The 20,209-nt window shown below is 33.9% G+C and overlaps 2 protein-coding genes across 3 annotated transcripts in view; both read left to right on the forward strand.

Annotated features, from left to right (window-relative positions):
* The window catches only part of tamo (PUB and ZnF_RBZ domain-containing protein tamozhennic), a 29,625-nt gene extending 9,511 nt beyond the window's left edge, over positions 1 to 20,114 (forward strand). Inside the window, exons 2-20 of one of the 2 annotated variants that reach the window (XM_080163258.1) lie at positions 5,668 to 5,775; positions 6,328 to 6,440; positions 8,813 to 8,927; positions 9,874 to 9,995; positions 10,628 to 10,715; positions 11,128 to 11,228; positions 12,199 to 12,284; positions 12,806 to 12,966; positions 13,080 to 13,193; positions 13,387 to 13,498; positions 13,793 to 13,867; positions 14,471 to 14,547; positions 14,926 to 15,015; positions 15,448 to 15,605; positions 16,079 to 16,124; positions 16,571 to 16,745; positions 17,244 to 17,386; positions 17,873 to 17,935; positions 18,339 to 20,114. In XM_080163258.1, the coding sequence (XP_080019384.1) occupies positions 5,683 to 5,775; positions 6,328 to 6,440; positions 8,813 to 8,927; positions 9,874 to 9,995; positions 10,628 to 10,715; positions 11,128 to 11,228; positions 12,199 to 12,284; positions 12,806 to 12,966; positions 13,080 to 13,193; positions 13,387 to 13,498; positions 13,793 to 13,867; positions 14,471 to 14,547; positions 14,926 to 15,015; positions 15,448 to 15,605; positions 16,079 to 16,124; positions 16,571 to 16,745; positions 17,244 to 17,386; positions 17,873 to 17,935; positions 18,339 to 18,386 (1,980 nt within the window). In that variant the 5' untranslated portion in view covers positions 5,668 to 5,682 and the 3' untranslated portion in view covers positions 18,387 to 20,114. The remainder of the gene's footprint in view (positions 1 to 5,667; positions 5,776 to 6,327; positions 6,441 to 8,812; positions 8,928 to 9,873; positions 9,996 to 10,627; positions 10,716 to 11,127; positions 11,229 to 12,198; positions 12,285 to 12,805; positions 12,967 to 13,079; positions 13,194 to 13,386; positions 13,499 to 13,792; positions 13,868 to 14,470; positions 14,548 to 14,925; positions 15,016 to 15,447; positions 15,606 to 16,078; positions 16,125 to 16,570; positions 16,746 to 17,243; positions 17,387 to 17,872; positions 17,936 to 18,338) is intronic. The other variant, XM_080163259.1, reaches the window with a different exon arrangement.
* GCS2beta (glucosidase 2 subunit beta) lies at positions 431 to 5,667 on the forward strand. The gene is made up of 9 exons (XM_080163404.1): positions 431 to 805; positions 1,128 to 1,618; positions 1,751 to 1,933; positions 2,122 to 2,179; positions 2,423 to 2,519; positions 3,716 to 3,827; positions 4,152 to 4,342; positions 4,494 to 4,613; positions 4,953 to 5,667. The coding sequence occupies exons 1-9, from the start codon at positions 451 to 453 to the stop codon at positions 5,029 to 5,031; spliced, it is 1,686 nt and encodes a 561-aa protein (XP_080019530.1). The 5' UTR covers positions 431 to 450; the 3' UTR covers positions 5,032 to 5,667.
* Positions 20,115 to 20,209: the final 95 nt, after the last annotated feature.

Genomic DNA, 20,209 nt, shown 5'->3' on the forward strand with positions numbered 1-20,209 from the left:
GTACATTGTTTAATCAAATAATATTCTAGCTCTAAAATTGCTACTATTTGTAATTTTCTCATACGCTTTAACATAAAGAATGAAACCTACATGTTATATTAAAAGATTTCATATGCGTGTTTTAATTGTGCTTTTTAAATTATGTTTATTTTGTAGTTTTATGCTAAGTAAAAGTTTGAAGAGCATTGCAAGAAGTACCCTGTAAGGATAGCCCCAGCAGAAACTAGAAAATATGATAATAAGCGGGGGGGGGGGGGGAGGTCAAGAATTAATATAATTAAAAGGAAAGTACTAAGGTTTATTTAAATGAATATTGTATAATATTCTTAATGCATTAAAAGTAGAAAAGTTTGTTGCTTAAATCTCAATTAATTTCTACCTAAAACTATTTATTTTATTTTTATGAAATTATTCAAAAGAATATATATTATTATCTTTCAGACAGAGATCATGACATTACGAGTAAGCAGCGCTGTGGCGCTTGTTGCTCTTGCCTCTCTACTCTCCCCAACCCTCGCCATTCGTCCCAGGGGTGTGAGAGCCGAACTAGCCACCTTCTACAATCCTGCCTCAGACTTTGCCTGCCTTGACGGCTCCGGTTCCGTCCCGTTTATCCAAGTGAACGACGATTATTGTGATTGTGACGACGGGTCGGACGAGCCCGGTACCGCCGCGTGTCCCGAGGGAAAGTTTTATTGTGAAAATAAGGGGCACAAGTCGCTGATTATCCCGTCAAGTAGAGTGAATGATGGTATCTGTGATTGCTGTGACGGATCGGATGAATGGGCTACAGGATTGTTTACTTGCTTTTAGCTATAATTACAATCATGAGCTTCTCCAATCATGATTATTGTATTCTAGATATTGATTGTAAGGATGGGATATAATAAAAGTGTTCGATTGGGCTGCAGCCTACATGTCCTCGTAGATATATGACCAAACAGGATCTAACTTTGAATATGTAGGGATATGACAGGTGTCCTACTTTTTATGGGACGCTGTTCATTATTTGGAACCTATCCCACTTAAATAATCATATGAGATATTTTAAAATGTAAATTTCAAACATTACCTAGATTAAAAGATTTTAAAACGCACTAAAAGCATATAAATGAAAAAATAACCAGGTGTTTGTGCTGACGAATGTATGGAACTTGGACGCGAGGCTAGAGAAGCCGCAATTGCTGCGGCAAAGGTCGCCGCTCAGGGCTATAACATCAAGCAAGGCATGATCGAGGAAGCAAAGCGGTTGCAACAAGAACGCGGTGAGGAAGTTGTTGCTAAGGAACGCGAAAAGAGCGAGTTAGAAGCAAATAAGGAGCAGCTGAGAGCCGCCAAAGAAGCTGCCGAGGCACCTGAAAAGGAAGCTCTTGACTTCTACCGCCAACTGGAGGAAGAAGAGCAAAGGAAAAAGACTGAACTGGAACAGCTTGCCAGAGATGTTGAGGCCGAGGAATTATTTGCTGCACTGGACGCCAACGTCGATGGTGTTGTCGTTGTGCAAGAGCTGCAGGTCCGTCTCGGACTTGATACTGACAAGGATGGAGTGGTCTCTGTTGAAGAGGCACAGTTCTTTATGTCAGGACATGAGGAGTTTGATATTGAGTCATTTAAACAGGTTTGTTCACCATTTATTGGTTTGTTATTTCTATAATTCCAACCCATTCACTATTTTTTGTCACTGAAAGTTTTTATCAATCCCAGATGTGAATTGCTAATTTATTGTTTTGAATATCTGTTAATTTTTAAGGTCGCCTTCCCCCTGATGAAACCCTACCTGGACCTGGAGGCTACCAGTACCCCTGATCCAAGCTCTTCTGATGACCTGGAAGGCGATGACGATGGGGAAACTCCAGACCTTGTTCAGGATCCCTCTGGTGCTGGAACACCTGGACAGCCAGAGGTGTATGATCCCTGGAGGCAGAACCAACAGGTATTATCAATATAAAAGGAAGTCGCAATTAACATATAATATAATCTATCTTAAGTCGATGTGTTCTGGTCATTAAACGATTTTTAAGTTAAAATGATACAAGTACAATGGGTCAAATTGTAATTGCCCTCTTGAACAAAAATTCTACTCTAAATATATGAATTATAATTCAAAATTTTGTTGTTTAGGTTGACACTGACGCAGATACTGATAATCTGGACTCTGAGGACCAAGATGATGATGAAGGTAACTGCTGAACTAGTTTTATGTACTCTGCTTGTTTCTTTACTAAAGGGTTTACATGTATAGGGATGAGATACATTTTAGGGAGGCTATAAAGTATAAATGTTTTGGTATGTGTTTGTGCACTACTATTTTTTAATATTGCGGCGGTTTTTTAATGTATTATTAATTATGGCGTCTAGAGTAGAAGTCTTTCTTCTGTTGTTCTGTTGCAATTTCGTCAAAGTTTAAATGTGTATTGTATAGCTTTAGATGAAGAGGATGAAGATGATTATGATATTGAAAATTTGCCTTCACATGAATACCAGCCACCAGCGGAACCTGTTATACAACCATCAGATAGGTATATATTATTATTAACTTAGCCTTCACATGAGTACCAGCCTCCAGCAGAACCAGTTATACAACCATCAGATAGGTATGTATTAAAATTTGCCTTTACATGAGTACCAGTCCCCAGAAGAACCATTTATACATTGCAACTATCAGATAGGTAATATTGACTTAGCCTTCACATGAGTACCAGCCTCCACTAGACCAGTTATACAACCATCAGTAAGGTATGTTTTGAAAGTTTGTCTCCAGTAGATCCAGTTATACAACCATCAGATGGGTATGTATTAAATTTTAGCCTTCACAATGAGTACCAGCCTCCTGTAGAACCTGTTATACAACCATCAGATATGTATGATTTAATTTGCCTTTATATGAATTAGGGATGGCAATCCGGATCCGGAATCTGGATCTGGAATCCGCTTAATTTTTGGGCTAATTTTGGAATCCGAATCCGGATCCGAAACCGTTTTTTAATAGCGGAATCCGGATTCTTTATCGGTAGGCTAAAATTAGCGTCTTGAGTTTTTTCTTTCAACTGCCTCTTTTTGAAGGCAAAGATTATAATTTATCATCCTTACATATAAAATCTTTTAAAATCTGGTTCGATTATCGAAAGTGAATTATAGAGAACACCAAGAACATTAATTTTTAGGACATATGTAGCACTTAATTTTTAAAAAAAATTTAAAATCCTTCTAAAATACTGCTAGAATCCGGAATCCGAATCCAGAATCCGCCAAAAATAAGAATCCGGAATCCGCAAGGAATCCGCCATTTTTTTGACGGATTCTTTTAAGAATCCGGAATCCGAATCCGGCCCAAAAATTTGACGGATTACCATCACTAATATGAATACCATCCTCCAGTAGAACCTGTTATACAGCCATCAGATAAGTATGTATTAATCAGCTGGATGAAACTGGTTTGGTGGTGCCGTGTTGAACACACACTTATTGTTTGATTTTAAAGCAATTGTAAGAGTTTAAGAGTTAACATTTTTTTAGATTTTTCCAAGAGGAGTTGACACAATATTTTTTCTATCTGCGAACAATTGTCTTAAAACCATACAAAATTTATATTTTAGAAATTAAATATCTTGAAACTGTTTAGGCTTATTTAATGCATATATTGATAAAGTAATCAAGTAATAGTAAAGTAATATATCATTAGGTTTACAACTAAAACTTGCATTTGGCTGTTCAGGTATGATGACAAGACCAGAAACCTGATAGCTGAAGCAGACAAGGCCAGGAAAGAATTTGAAGACGCTGAGCGGAGGCTGAGAGACCTTGATAGAGAATTAAACAAGCTTAAGGTAATATTTAGACTAAACAGGAGGGAAAGGCCCGAAACCTACTGATGGAATCTCGTTATGGATTAGGTATTTAGAATTTTAAACAAGTAGGGAAATATATTACTTTGTAAGAACATTTTCAGACGAACTGACTGACTGATACTAGTAAAATAGAAGCTGCAAAGGCCAAAGGATTCTCACTTCCACGTGTGCTTCTGAATCCTAACTTTAGAGAATCGGAGCTACAAACATACATCTCAGATTGGCCAAATGCATCTTACTTTCAATCTCATTGTGCATTTCAATCCACTTTTCAGAAGAAATATTAACAAAATTCTATTTTAGGAGGGTATGGACAAAGACTACGGATTGGATGGAGAGTTTATGGTTCTAGCGGGACAATGCTTCGAATACACAGAAAACCAGTACACATACAAGATGTGTCCATTCGATCATGCTTCACAGAGGGAGAAACATGGCGGAGGTGATACCAGGCTTGGATCTTGGGGCTCTTGGGAGGGTCCTGCTGGAGCCAGGTATACTTTGTTTTTCTCTCAACTTTTCTGCCAGCAAGAAATCTTTCAATCATATTAATTTCTTCATTGTTAACATAATTTTGTTCTCTCTGATTTTGATTAAGAGGACTGAAACAATTCGACCGTTATTATACCTATTCAATTTTTTTAGGTATACCAAGATGAAGTTTTCAAACGGTCAGGGTTGCTGGAATGGTCCTTCCAGGTCAGCTCTGGTTCACATCCACTGTGGTACAGACAACGAGCTATCTCATGTTACAGAACCAAACAGGTAATCTTGTGTTTTGACGCTTAAAATCATTTATCTGTTGGTTAAAGTTGCAAATCTCCTGTTCAAAATCAGTCCGCAAAGTTTTAAAATAATGTTTTCTAATACGCTAGATTAACAACTTTGGGAACTTTCATAGGATTTCATAGGTTGGTTCAATAAGTTGAGTGTCCAAACGTTACAACCACTGATTTTAATCTGTTCTACAGAAGGATTAATTTTGTTTATTATCGTTGGGAATATACATGACTTATTTTTGCCATTGTCATATCGCTTTAGAACCCTGATTTTAAATGCTACCTTACGATACTAATGCAAGTTATTATCCTTGTTTTATTTTAGATGTGAGTATGAGATGCATTTCAAGACTCCAGCTGCCTGCCAGAAACTAGCTCCTGGTGGGCCACATGATGAATTGTAGACATCTCTTGGTGTTCCCGACTCGTTATGAATTGTAAACATGTCCTGTTGTTTCATATAATTAATTAAAGACATTTCTTAATAGTTATAATTTTATCCCTTTGTTAAATACCAATTTTTACTGTACACCTAACTTAAAAGTGTACAAACCCAGTGAATTTCTTTGCATTTATTTATGATATTTTTAAACGTGATTATTTTTTTTTTTTTTTCCTTGTGTGTATTTTAAATCTGGTGAAATTAATTTGAAGAATTAGTGCATTTATTACACACTGTGATGATATTTCTTATTTATTTCTTTGTTTTTTATTTCCTTTTTATGCACAATGTAATGTTGCTTAAACGCACAATATTAAAACATCTACAATAAAATATTAACGTTACCTATAACAATAGCATATTCGTTATCTAATTAACTTTGGGGACTTTTCTTGAATTTTAATTAACTGGTTCATTTAGTTGAGTATCCAAAAGTCCAGAAAGGGTATTTTTATGTATCATTGGGGATGGGGATGTACATCAATTTATCGTCCATTGTCTTATCCCTTTAGATCCCTGAATAGTTTTTTTTTTTTTAATGGTCTTTATTGCTAGATGTGAATTAAACAAATGTGCTTTTACCCGTCTTCTTATTTGCAGAAAATGGTAGAGAATGTCTACTATTGAGGAGAAGACAACTAATATTTGGTGTGAAATAGATACGCTACACTTGAAATACCTACAACATGAAGACAATGTCGCTAAAGTAAGTTTATTCTTTTCCGGAGAGGGAGGGGTCATATGCGTATTATAGCTATTCATCGCATCGTATTATAGACAGTTTTCCACTGATTTTAAAATTTAATATTTAACCTGGTTATATTAGCCCTAAGGGGCTCAAGTCCCGTACTAACAAAACTGGAATTATTTTATGATTTTTCATTTTTTAATCGTCGTCTTTTTTTAGTACTGCATGCTACTCTATAACTAGAGTCGGTCCGTCCTTGCGTCCACTTTTCAAAGATTTGGTGTTGCTTTTTTTTGTATCGTGTAAAGAAAACGAAGTAGCGGGTTTCGTCGTATTTCACAGTGGGTTTTTTTATAGTTATTTTAGGTTAGGTAAATAATGATTGCCCCGCAGGGTTAGGAAAAGGGAGAAAAGCTACTGTGAAAATATGACGAAACCCGCTCTTTCGTTTTCTTTCCATGATACATGATTTTTTTCCAGTGCTTTTGATTGCCATCCCTACATTTAGAATATTTTTAATTGTCCTATCCCTCGATTCATAAATATTTGATTTTTAAACTATTGTTTTAGATTGAATTACGAAAACTATTGGAGAAAAAGGCCAAAGAATATTTATGCCTTGTACCACAAAGTAGAAAATTTGTATCACCCTACACTGGAGATATTATTAGTAATTCAGTAAGGTAAATATATTTATATTTGGTGCTACAGAATAGAAAATTTGTATCACCCTACACTGGAGATATTATTAGCAACTCAGTAAGGTAAATATATTTATATTTGGTGCTACAGAATAGAAAATTTGTATCACCCTACACTGGAGATATTATTAATAACTCAGTAAGGTAAATATATTTATATTTGGCGCTACAGAATAGAAAATTTGTATCACCCTACACTGGAGATATTATTAATAACTCAGTAAGGTAAATGTATTTATATTTGGTGCTAAAGAATAGAAAATTTGTATCACCCTACACTGGAGATATTATTAATAACTCAGTAAGGTAAATATATTTATATTTGGTGCTAAAGAATAGAAAATTTGTATCACCCTACACTGGAGATATTATTAATAACTCAGTAAGGTAAATATATTTATATTTGGCGCTACAGAATAGAAAATTTGTATCACCCTACACTGGAGATATTATTAGTAACTCAGTAAGGTAAATATATTTATATTTGGTGCTACAGAATAGAAAATTTGTATCACCCTACACTGGAGATATTATTAGCAACTCAGTAAGGTAAATATATTTATATTTGGTGCTACAGAATAGAAGATTGTATCACCCTACACTGGAGATATTATTAGTAATTCAGTAAGGTAAATATATTTATATTTGGCGCTACAGAATAGAAAATTTGTATCACCCTACACTGGAGATATTATTAGTAACTCAGTAAGGTAAATATATTTATATTTGGTGCTACAGAATAGAAAATTTGTATCACCCTACACTGGAGATATTATTAGCAACTCAGTAAGGTAAATATATTTATATTTGGTGCTACAGAATAGAAGATTGTATCACCCTACACGGGAGATATTATTAATAACTCAGTAAGGTAAATATATTTATATTTGGTGCTAAAGAATAGAAAATTTGTATCACCCTACACTGGAGATATTATTAATAACTCAGTAAGGTAAATATATTTATATTTGGCGCTACAGAATAGAAAATTTGTATCACCCTACACTGGAGATATTATTAGTAACTCAGTAAGGTAAATATATTTATATTTGGTGCTACAGAATAGAAAATTTGTATCACCCTACACTGGAGATATTATTAGCAACTCAGTAAGGTAAATATATTTATATTTGGTGCTACAGAATAGAAGATTGTATCACCCTACACGGGAGATATTATTAATAACTCAGTAAGGTAAATATATTTATATTTGGTGCTAAAGAATAGAAAATTTGTATCACCCTACACTGGAGATATTATTAATAACTCAGTAAGGTAAATATATATATATATTTAGTGCTACAGAATAGAAAATTTGGATCTACTGCAGTTTACGGTAAAATATTGCTGGTAACGAATATTGCTGAAAATCTATGAATTTTAAAGGCTACTAACTGCCAAACGGCTGAACGTACAGATCATACCCGCACACCATTTTAAGCAGTATAAGAAGGCCTACAAATAATCTGAAATAGCCTAGATCTAATGATGCACAGGGAAAGCTTTACTGAAGAAAAAGCGCGTAAAATAGGCCTTTTTTGCGCATTTCTCTGCACTGCGAGATAACTATGCATTATTGATCTATGGCTATTCCAGATTATTTGTAGGCCTTCTTATGCCGCTTAAAACAGTGTTCGGGCATGATGTGTACTTACATTATTAGTCGTAAGGCAAGTAATGAAATTTGGCATTTTTTATGACATAAAAAGTTATTATATCCTTATAATTATTATTATTATAATATCCTTTTAGGACATTACATTAGGTCAAATTTTTTTTTATGATAAAACTTTCCGAAATTAGCGTGCTCGACAGAAAATAACCTACATCACTTCAACCTTTGTAAATGTAATTAGCACCTAATTAAGTTTTAAATAAACACATATCTGCAGTTTTACAAGTATTTATGTATTTATTAGTTTCTTTGTTACTAGTGGCTACGCCCCCAGAGGCCTATAGGTGCCTTTAAGAGGGAATTAGGGGAGTAAACTAACTCCACTTTCAATTGTAGTTTTAAAATAAAAAAGTTTCTACACCCTTGTAGGAAGGGAAAACCAGTAAGTCATACAGTGTATTTTTTGGCGAATTCTCTTGGAAGGGTTGCGGTACCCTCCCCCAAAATAGTTCTAAACATTCCCAGGACATATAAAAAGCTACACTGTAAAAAAAACCCTGTCAGTTCAGCGGTTAACGAGATTTTTTCGGTACAGACAGATAAAGATACTGTTACTTTTTATAAGGATAATTTCAACTACTTATATGATTATAAGAAATGCTTTACTACAAAGATATGAACAGATTATATGCAACCTAAATGTTAAAACTACACCCATATAATTTTTTTTTTATTTAAGGTGGATTACAAATTTTTCCTTAAGCAAAGCCGCCGAAGCTTTTCAAAATATAGAAACTTATGCAGCGAATCTCCTTAATCAACCCTGGAGGGTTGAATATAGAACTATTAAACAGGTATAAAGGGAATAGTAGCTTTCACAATATTGCGTAAAGTTGTGAGTAAGATTCCAGTCAAAGGCGCTTTTTAGGCCAAACTGTTTTTAAATATGCGTTTAATTATACTATGCCTTTTATCAACATTAAGAACAGTTAGACTTAAGAAGCGCCTTTGGCTAGAAGCTTATACTCACAACTTTACGCAAAATTATAAAAGCTACTATTTCCTTAATTTTTTATTATGCAGCAACTTTAAAGTAAAGTTTGATCGTTTTGTCTATTATTATATTGTTATTTAAAACAGTACTTGTGCGATCTAAATAAGTGTGTTATTTAACTGTAGAACTCTTAAGTTTCATCAAACTGTAGTAGGGTGAGGCGGGGCTAAACCGGTAACTTTTTCGGTTTTTTGAAGAAAAAAAATGGGGTAAATATTTTTTTTATAATTTTTCGTCCGACTTTCAGACCCAAAAAGTACCCTTAAAATTCATCTCACAAAATTTTTCTGTTTTTTTTCTGTCATTTGAAAGGAACATGAAGATAAAGGTCATTTTATGAAGGTGGGTAAAAAATTACCGGTTTAGCCCCTTACCGGTCTATGCCCCGCTTGACCCTATTGTATCACAGTATTGCAGCTACTGTAAATGAAGGACAAGTCTGTTAGATGTTTTTTGCTTGGAAAAACACAGTTCAAATTCTCCTACAGACTTTGCACTTGGTTGACACCATGACAAATGCGGTCGCAATTTGTCAGAATGTTTGAGATTAGGTTATAAGGAGAGTGATTTGTTGGACGTTAGGATTCTACACATCAAGCAATTTTAATCATGTTTTCCCTAAAGCATGTTCCACTTTTATATTTAGGGTAGCTTCATATGGAACAATTGACAACTTTATCCTTTATTAATATCCTCATTTTGTTATTGTTGCGCTACTTACATTACAATATTGTTCTTGTTTTCAGTACAATGGATTTTACACTCACCACATCAAGAGTGTTTTGAATGGAGCAGAGAAATTATTTTTCAACATGGGCTACTCTAAAGATCCACAGGATCCAGAAATCTTTGTTCTTCCTGTCTCCAGGTAAAATGTTCCTTTGGTTATAGCATTAGTTCATTATCAGTGGGGTGTTGGGTTAGAATTATACCAGGTAGGGAGGGGACATTGCGCTGTGTATTACAATAGTCCCCAAAGTTTTATAATAACGTTTTTTTCGTCGTCTTAACAAACTTCGAGACTTCTATTGAATTTTGATTGATTGGTTCATGTAGTTGAGTGTGCAAACGTTTCGACCACTTAATTGTCAGAAGGGGTAATTTGTGTATCATCAATGGGGATGTACCACATTCAGACATTTATAAATATTTGTAATATTAGTGGTTTAAATAGAATAAGTACTAAGTGAAAAAATTTTTAAAGTCAAATATTAAGTAACTTTTCTTTGATTAAAGATACCTATACTTGTCACTTTGCTCTTAGCATCTAGGGGAGGGCGGGGAAGATGATTAAAATATCCTAAAACCAACCAAAGACATTTTTAAAACTTACCTGAAGAGCAATCAATTCAGACCAGCAATTTTCAAGATATTTAGCTTCAGACACAAAACCTTACTTATTACATTATATTATAGGATATAAAAAAAAACATTTACAAAAATAAATTCCTAATTATTTACATTTAAAATGTAACTTACCCATACATTGTCTTATTTTAGTAATGGAGAAAACTTGGTGAACTTGGACAATGTCACTCAAGTGGCCAGGGACTGCCTGCTGGCCAGGATGGAGGCAATCATCCTACAGGTATCAAACTCTGTTGTTTGTCTTCATTTATATAAAGAGTATTTGAGATCCAGCTGTAAGTGGCAAAATAGAAAAAGCTTAGAAATTATAAAAATGACATCTTGTTATTAGGTAAACTCGGTTCTTTCCCGCAAGGTGCCTGTCGAGCATTAACAACTCTACCCCCATTTTTAAAACAAATTGAAAATAAGGAAGTTTGGTACCTAGTTTTTTCAAACGCTTATCAATTTATTTAAAGATAGGAGATAGGGTTTCTTTGTTCAACAAGTCATTTTGTGGGAAAACGCCATATACTATACACAAACCATTTGACCCCAGTTATACAAGATAGTGCTAAAATATAATCTTTTACCTAACCTTTGAAGATTGAATCAACATATATCAATATTTAAAACAATTCTTTTTAAATCAGGAAATATATCTTGGTGTGATGGGGCAGCAATTTACACTGAGTTTTGAAGAACTATTGGAATATCGTAGAGATCATATTGGCACTCCTGAAGATGCTATTAGGTATGTTAAGTTTATTCTTCTGCATTACAGACGCGTGATATTCATAATTAGAACATTGTCTTTGCAAATAAATAATCCAAATAAAAGTTGATAAAATATATGAATCTATGTTATTACTTAGATCTTGCACCAGATTTTCATGTACTCTGATAAAGTGATGCTAGTAGCTTGCTTTAATTACGATACCCCATACCCTCCCCTCCTACTGGATGAACGAACTGACCAATAAATGAGGTCTATAATAGCAAGCTAAATTGATGACGAATTTTCCCCTGTCAATAAATCCTATATCCATCATGACACCACATTGTGAAAGAAATTCTTAGGTTGATGAAAATTTTCTTTGTATACCTATATGTCTTATTATAGGGATTTATAAATATAACAGGGATGACAACATCCATAAAAGCGAAGCTCTGAAACGGTAGGACAAACGGACATTAACACATGTATAGTGTCAGAACTGAATAATCAGAATATCAATGAATAAGAGTCAAAGCAAAATTGAGAGTAAATTTGTTGAAAACTTTCTTGATACAGGATAGTGTTTATAGACATAAATAATTTTTAGGACTTGATTATAGAGTTGCTTTGCTTATAATATTGTACTTTGTTGTCCCAGGAATCAGTATACCAAAATTATACAACTGGATAATTAGATCACATAAAAATTTTTTGTTAAAAAAGTAAAATATCAACATGTTTAAAATGGACGTACGGACATTCTGGTAATGATTATAGAGTTGCTACGCTTTCTAAAGCATACCTAACTATTACATAAATTACCATGCAAAGTTTGAAATCGATAAGATAATTCTATCATGCCTAAATTAACGAAAAAAAGCTATCCATCTCAGACATACTGACCGACCCTAATTATAGAAATGCTTCGCTTTTAATACTTCATGATTTACTTATTTCGCTTTTTACAACCCAACGTATTTGTACAATACTATTACTTAATTCTCAGGGAATTGTTGTTCCGCAAGAGTCAGGTTCGCTTCCAGTTTCCAATGGCAGCGGCTGCTGGACAAATATACTCACCCTTCCTTCCAGGTATAATAAGATTATTTTTGACTCCTCTGCAAATATTATTGTATAAGGTTTTCTTTCACAGTTACATTGCCTTACAATTTAAAGCTCTCCTTATTATAGATATGTAGCCGTTTTATGGATCTTTAACATAGAAACAAAAAAGACTTATCATTTATTAATGTAGTATTAAAAAAATACAGGGGTGTATATTCTGCATGGGATCCCCTGCTCAGGGGGGGGGGGGGGGGGAAATAAAAAATAAGTGGTTGGAGGGAAAAAAAATGTAAAAATTAAGAAAACTGAAAACATTTTTTCCATTTCGCCCCCCTCCTTGGTTAAAAAAACTAAAAAAATGTGTGGTAGGAGGGATAAAATAAATAAAATATAGATTTCTTTAAATATTTTTCTATTTTCCCCCCTACTTTTTAAGAAAAATGTAGGGGGAAAAAAAAATAAAAAATTTTGTAGCAGGGGAAAAAAAATAAATCTTGTGCAGAATATACACCCCTGAAAAAATATTTAAAAGTTGTCCATGTTTAAAGGTTTCCCAGCTTTTCCTGCCGTGTCTTGCGCTGCTCCTATCTACAATCCAACGGCTTTTGCTGCAGCGCCCGCCGGGCTGGCCGCTACTCCAACTGGATTCCCCGCTGGCACTATGCTCAGTCAGGCGGGCTATAGTCCAATGTCCTTTCCAATACCCCAGGTAAATAATCAAAACATTGACAAATTCTTAATGAAATATAAATAAAACTTTGTTTTAGCAATAACATAGATTAAATACTGCTTTGTTTAGCTGTAAAACACTTTTTTTTATAGCTGAACGGTGCTAACGGCATATACGGCCTGGCAAACGGCGGTATGACCAATGGTTTCAGTCCTAACGGTATCTATGCAAATGGCCTGTTACCGCCAGGAACTGCAAACGGTCAGGTACGATTATCATATTTTTTTAAAAGTAGAGTAGCTACTCTATAAGAAGTCGGTTTAATTTTAGTCCAACAGTCAGTTTGAAAAAAAAACACATGCGTTTAGTTAACAATTTATACATAATTGCATAACTTAGCAAGATATGTCAAGAGAATTCAACTTTTAAAGTTCAAGATCAAATTATGTGTCCCACTAGGTGATGGCGAATGGAATGATGGGTGCTGGAAACGGACAGATGGTATCTCTACCTGTAGGGATTTCTAATGGAGGAGGACAAAACTCCGGGAATCCAACAGACAAACATACAGGTAGGATATTTTAGTTAAGGAATAAGACATTGGACTCTACATTGATAGAGATAGATAGATATGTATTTCAACATAAGCATACAAAATAATAATAAAATTATTACACATATTCACATATTTTTATTTGTAGTTTGGTACTTTCATAACCTGGGTTGGCCGTTGCATAAGCTGAAAATACCATTATATGATAAAAAAATATCTGCAGATTATTATTGGAGAAAATTTTGGACACTGGTAGTTTGTACCAACCAATCAAAACTATAACAACTTCTGATCAACAATATATTGCTTTAGGACGTTCACCAGCAGCCAGCTCTACTTCCACCCTGAGGCATGGACAAATACCAACAACTGTTCTGGATATTGCAGGTAGAAAACAATATTTTTATATGATTTTTATATGTACTGTGAAATATAACTTAAAATGTAATTGTAATGCTTAAAACCTGCTGTTAACAGTTTAGTAACTTAAATATCCTTATCCCCATAATATAGGACAGTAGATTTTTTTGTCTGTAGGTTAAGATTTTAAAAATTGTTGGTCCGAATTGGTTAATCTCTTTATATGGAGAAACTTTATAAAAGGCTTTGTGTTGGTTATAAGTAGGGCCGGATATCCGTCCATTTTCAATATCCAGCCGGATACCGGATATTGAAACTATCCAAATACATGATATCCGGATGATTTCTAATGCTGGATATCCGGTTATACGGCCGGATATCCAATAATTTGCCGGATATCTGGCGTTGGCCATATATCCGACCGGATATCCGGCATTAGAAATCAGTCAGATATCCAGAATTCGGACGAAAAAGCATCCGGCCCAACCCTAGTTTTAAGCTATTTTCTGATTTTCCCACCCCTTTCTCTAGAGACAAGGGTCGATGTCAAGATAAAAAGTACCGTAAAAGGACTGAAGAACGGACAATTTGTTGCTTTTCATCCACCATAATAAACTGGCAATTGTTAAGGCGAGGCCGGAGCACGTCCTCGTGAGCGCAGTGAGAGGAGCAACAAGTCACGTGATTCCAAGGGAGAAGACAGTCACAGGAAAACATGCATGAAAAAACTAATCTTAACTCGTAAAATATTTATATTGACTCGTTTCATAACATTTGGACTGTCGACAGACCTAAGTTGGAAGCCTCTTTCTAGCTACTTTTTTTTTACATTTGTGGAAAATAAACCTGAAAACTGAAGAAAAAATTGTAGTTTTGATCCTAATTTAATCACAGTTTTTAATTTTTTTGTTGTTGATAGCCTACAGAAAATCAATCTAATGTTTGCCACCCCATTGTCTAATATAGAAAATGATAACAAGTTTTAATATACTTTGTTATACTGTGGTTTGCCAAGACTTAATATTAATTCCATGAAAACCAGTAGACGCTAAAGTTTCGAGTTCATGCATGTTTCCTGTCTGTATAGGAGTGGGGGTGGGGGCAGTAGCTCTAGGCGTAGGAGAAAGAAAAGTGGCGGCGGGGAGGAAATTGAAAACTGGGACTTTGTTTATAAGGTAAGATTCACTTTTAGCAATTATTCCGAAATTTACATAGAAAAACGGTATATGTGGTTACAAGCGGTATGAGGTAGGGGGAAGTAAGTATCCGAGATGTCAACACTCCCCTTAAAATTGAAAATAGGAAGGCCTGCCTTCCCCTTCTTACATCCCCTAATAGTTTCACACCCCCCTGGTGTATCTCTGTGCACACCACAGATAACTACCTATAAAAATCATTTCCAGTATTTCTTCGTTTAATATCCAGTTAATTAGAACCGGTTCTTAGCCATACTAAAATATCATGTATCATTGTATACCTTCGCCACCTCGGGTCTAACAAAACTGGTTTTAATCTTCATATATTTCATCCAGATATTAAATTTTATTTTAATATCCGGAGAAAGTGGTCTATAATACGATGCGATAAATAACTAAGCCTTTATTTAGGAGTTGGAACAGCAGGGCTATAGTAAGGACCATGCTGAACGACCTGATGTTCTTGCCATAACAAATAATAACAACAACAGGATGTCTAGCTATTCTAACCACGAGCAGGACGAGGAACTGCGCAGGTGTATGCGAAGGATGCAACTGGAAGAGAACAGGTAACACAGCATATGTGCACAGAGAGAGAGAGAGTGGACTATGGGCTGTTTATTACTCTAGTCCCCAAAGTTTTATGATAACGTTTTCTTATTCGTTGGCTAACGACTTTTGGGACTTTACTTAATTTTAATTAATTAACTTGAGTGTTCAAACGTTTCAGCCACTCATTGTAATCCACAGAAAGGGGTAATTTTGTGTATCATTATTAGAGATATACATCAATTTATCGTCCATTGTCTTATCCCTTTAGATCCCTGATATGTGCCCCTTTTTGAAAAGCAATACAAACAAACTCAGCCACCCCCCCCCCCCCCCCGAAAAAGAGATTCAGCAATGTGACTGCTGCTGCCGCCGTAAAACACTGTATCTGAAAGAACTAAAAATATGTCTAGATTTTTTAAAATGAATTTTATGTAATTCTGAGTTTTATTATGATGTAGTAAAAATAATATGGATATGATTATTATCTTAGTGCTGCGAGAGAGAAACGCAGAAGCTCAAACCTAGATTATTACAAGGTATTACATTTAAAACATGAGGTGATATAAATACATATATAAACTTTTGTAAAAGATCCATTACTTTTACTTCGTTTTTACTTATTAAGTCTGTCCATTTTGTTATGTTTTTGAAAGAAATGTGATTTCATCTTAAAAAATCTTTTTGCCTTGTTATTTTTTTTCTTGTATTTAATTTGCACGTTTTAAAAAATTATTTTTGTGCTGTGTCATTTGTATGTTTGTACACTAAAGTAAAAGAATAGAGGGGCAGAGTTAAATGACTGTATGTTCCCATGTGCCGACTTTCGTTTGGGTCTTTGAATATCAGACAATATGGTCGGAAATATTAACACAGCCGCTTCAAAAGAGCAGAAAGCAATTTTCTAAATAAGGTCCCCACCACTCGAATCAGGTATTTGTTTGGTTTAGATGCTTATACATTTTTGTAACTATTTACAATATAGGAACGGACCAGTGAGAGTGAGCAGGACGCATCCAGGTATAGCTCCGCTACCAGCAGAAACTACGGCGGCTACAACACAGCCGATGACCCGGCACCACCCCAACGCACCCGCCGAGGCGGCAATCAATCTCAAAGCCAAAGAAGCAAAGCACAACCTGTACCAGAAGCATCCGTAGGTTAGTTAATGTCTAGAAATTGCTGGTTTGTCTGAATGCATTGTTTTTTTTTGAGGGAAAATGGGCGATATTCAAAATAACTAGCCTTTCGTGCCAAAATGTGAACACGTTTTGAGCAATAATATAACAGGATTATACCTACACTGTTTTCTTATTGATCCAATTTACTGATTAGACATCTAGATCTACTAGATTTATTTTGTAGTGCTAGGTACTATCCATTCATAAACATATGATTATATGGAGTGCTGTCACTTTTACCACTGCCAAAAATACAGTCACTGTGTTTTTGACAAAAAATGGGCGTGTATTTGTCCATTTCGTTTTTGGCAATAATTTTTTTATTTTCTGTCAAAATTACACCTTTACTGCTGTCATAAACACATTATTGTAATTTTCACACTCACAAAATTCAATGAAGCTGACATATTTACAGTTTGTATGACAAAAATGCACCTGTTTTTATATTAAGACTAAGTACAACGGTATTATATTCAGGTAAATGGTCCTGTGAATCCTGCACCTATTTGAACTCTGCCGACCAAAAGATTTGTGAAATGTGCTCCAAAAGCCGAGAACCCAAGTCGTACCGTGCCTCGCTCATGGAGTCATATGAACAACCTAAGCAGGTATTCACAAAGGTTCGTTTTTAACTTCTACTAGTTGTTATCTAAAAATAATAATTGTCAGACGCGTGACTTGGAAAGAAGCATAGATAATAGGGTTGGTTGTCTGTATTTTTTGGCTTATGAATCAGTATTTCTAACACATTTTATAGCTGGATCTTTAAATCATTTCGCGTGCCGGGGTGCGCTGAATTTCAGCTAATCACAGCGCGGCATTTCGTAAAATGCTGTGCTCTCATTGGTGGAAAGTTGGCGCACCCCGATTTGGCGCACCATTGAAATGATTTGAAGATCCAGCTCTGGGTTCTTAAAGGATAAGTAATGGACGATTAAGTAATGAACTCACTAAATGATGTTAACAAAATTAATCCCTTTATTGCTAAGAATTATTCAAAATTCAATGAAAGTAATACCCAAAGTTTTTAAGCTATCGTATTAAATTAAATGTGTTTATAAAACTTTGGGTACTTTGATACAAATAACCTTACAATTATTTTCCAGCCAGTGGAAATAGACAGGAATGAATGCAGCAAATGTACCCTCGTCAACTCGCCAACTGCTAAGGTAACATTTATTAACATTGATGCTGTTAGACGGTAGAACAAACGAACATAAATACTTGAAGAGTGTCAGAACCTAATAAGCAGAATATTACTTTAGGAGTCTAATCAAAATTGTATATTAATTTGCTTGAAAATTGGTTAAATACAGGATACTTACATTTGTAGGACTTTTATTATAGATATGATACATAGAGATGCTTTGCTTAAAATATTGTTTCTTTCAAGAACGTCCAAGCTTTTTATTTTGGAGGAGTTAAAAAAATCTGTATAGGGGGGGGGGGAGAGGTAATTTCAATTGGGAGTTAGGGGTAAAAACGCTGTTTAAAATCATAAAAGTTTTGATTTTACTTACTTCAATGAACAAATCTTCTTGTATGTTCAAAAACAAAAAAATTTACATTTAGGTGTGTGAGGCTTGTGGCGCTTCCCTGGGAAGATCACCACCAAAGTAGCGCAGTAATACATAACAATCATCATAAACTATCAAATACAGGAAATAATTACAAAATAAATAAACCCAAAACTAACGGGAAAACTTCTTAATGCTTAAAAAATATTACAATTATATATGTGTATTGTAAATACATTTAAACCAAGCCAAATTAAAATCTCAATATAATAATAAATCACATTGACAAATAAACAAAAAGAATCACATTTTAGTTATTTTGTTATTAACAGCAATAGTGGCCACTACAGATAGACTTTTAAGTTTTTAATTATAATCAGAATTTTGTTTGGAAAGTTGAAATTTTTCATTACATGAATCCTGATTCCTTACCTAAATGTTAAACTTTAAAAAAATATAAATATCTATTTAATTGCTTATAAAGCCTTTTAAATAAAATCTAGTCAACTTGAGGCCAAATATTTTATATTATAACTGTAATCATAAAATTAATGTATAAAAGTTTTTTCTATGTGTCATATTATAGAATATATTAATACTTCTTTAATATGTTAATGCCAAAATTATAATGTATTATCCAAAAGAATATTATAACTTATGTACTAAGTTTTTTTTTAAATGTTAAAGAGTGCTGTTATATAAAAATCATCGAATTTTATTGCAACCAAGTCAGATTTTTGAGGAGCTCAACTACTCTACAACATTGTAAGTCCGTTCGTCTTTAACTGAGTAAAACTGCTTGAAACCAAAGTTATTCATTGAATATATAGTAGGTATTCATAGATTTGTTGACCATATTAACAAAAAAACTCTTTCAGTACATAAAGGACATTTGCATGAAGTGCATTTAGCAAGTTCTAGCAAAAGTTATAAGAATACTATCTAACATATATAGATATGTATTACAATAAATAGCAATCAATTTGGCACCACCAAAATAATCATCATGCTGTTTTTGTGGTAACAGCCATTTTTGTTACATATATCCAAAAAATATGATTTTTTAAGTTTTGATATTTTAAAACTACCTGGTAGAAAAATGAAACTCTTATAATATATGTCATATAGATGTGGTTTAAACTATTGAACAGAAAAAAGTATGCAGTTCACTAAATTTAAGTTTTCATGCTCTTTGTGCAACTACTCCTATTATTGTTATAGCTATGCTACTAATGGACATAATTGTCCTTGTAAATATTATAAAACCTAGTCTTCCAATTATTTATCATTAACATTAAAACAATTTATTTGCTTCAAATATTTAAAATGAGCTAATTAAAATAAATATCTGTGTTTATAAAAAGGAAAATTATATTGAGCTTAATAAAGAAACAACAAAATCTAAAAGGGATAAGACAATGGACGAAAACATTTGATTACATCACTAATGATGTTAAAAACTTTAAACACTTCTAATTCAAACCTTCCAATAAAAATTATAAAAATGAACCAAAAATTTTTAAGCCATCAAATAGGTAAAGTAACGTTGCTATTAAACTTTGGGTACCAGTGTTATCCACAGTCCAATGTCCCCTCCCTCCCTGTAAAATCTGAAGCCAAAAAATCAAAACTTTTTAAAAGAATTTTTTTACCCTTTCTATTTTAGTTTGCCCTTTAATTGTTAAATAATCAAAGATATAAAAGAAAATTGTTAAACCTTGTGTAATTCTATTTTGAAAATTAAAAAGGCTATTATGATAATATGTATATATTAACCAAACTATTACGGAAAATTACGAATGGTGCTGATTTTTTAACCCAATTTTTCAGATCACCAGAATGTGCTAGTAGCTCTGTTAGTCAAGAAAAAGAATTAGACAAATTATATCCTAAGGTAACATACTTCAGATAAACATTATTTAAGAA

The sequence above is a fragment of the Acartia tonsa genome, chromosome 6 (genome assembly GCF_053477335.1).
Source record: "Acartia tonsa isolate MP-2025a chromosome 6, ASM5347733v1, whole genome shotgun sequence".
Classification (NCBI taxonomy): Eukaryota; Metazoa; Arthropoda; class Copepoda; order Calanoida; family Acartiidae; genus Acartia; species Acartia tonsa.

Coding starts and splice junctions, on each gene's coding strand:
- GCS2beta (XM_080163404.1), top strand. CDS start 451: ATGACATTACGAGTAAGCAGCGCTGTGGCGCTTGTTGCTCTTGCCTCT. Junction 2,180..2,422: donor GGACCAAGATGATGATGAAG/GTAACTGCTGAA, acceptor TGTATTGTATAG/CTTTAGATGAAGAGGATGAA. Junction 3,828..4,151: donor GAGAATTAAACAAGCTTAAG/GTAATATTTAGA, acceptor ATTCTATTTTAG/GAGGGTATGGACAAAGACTA.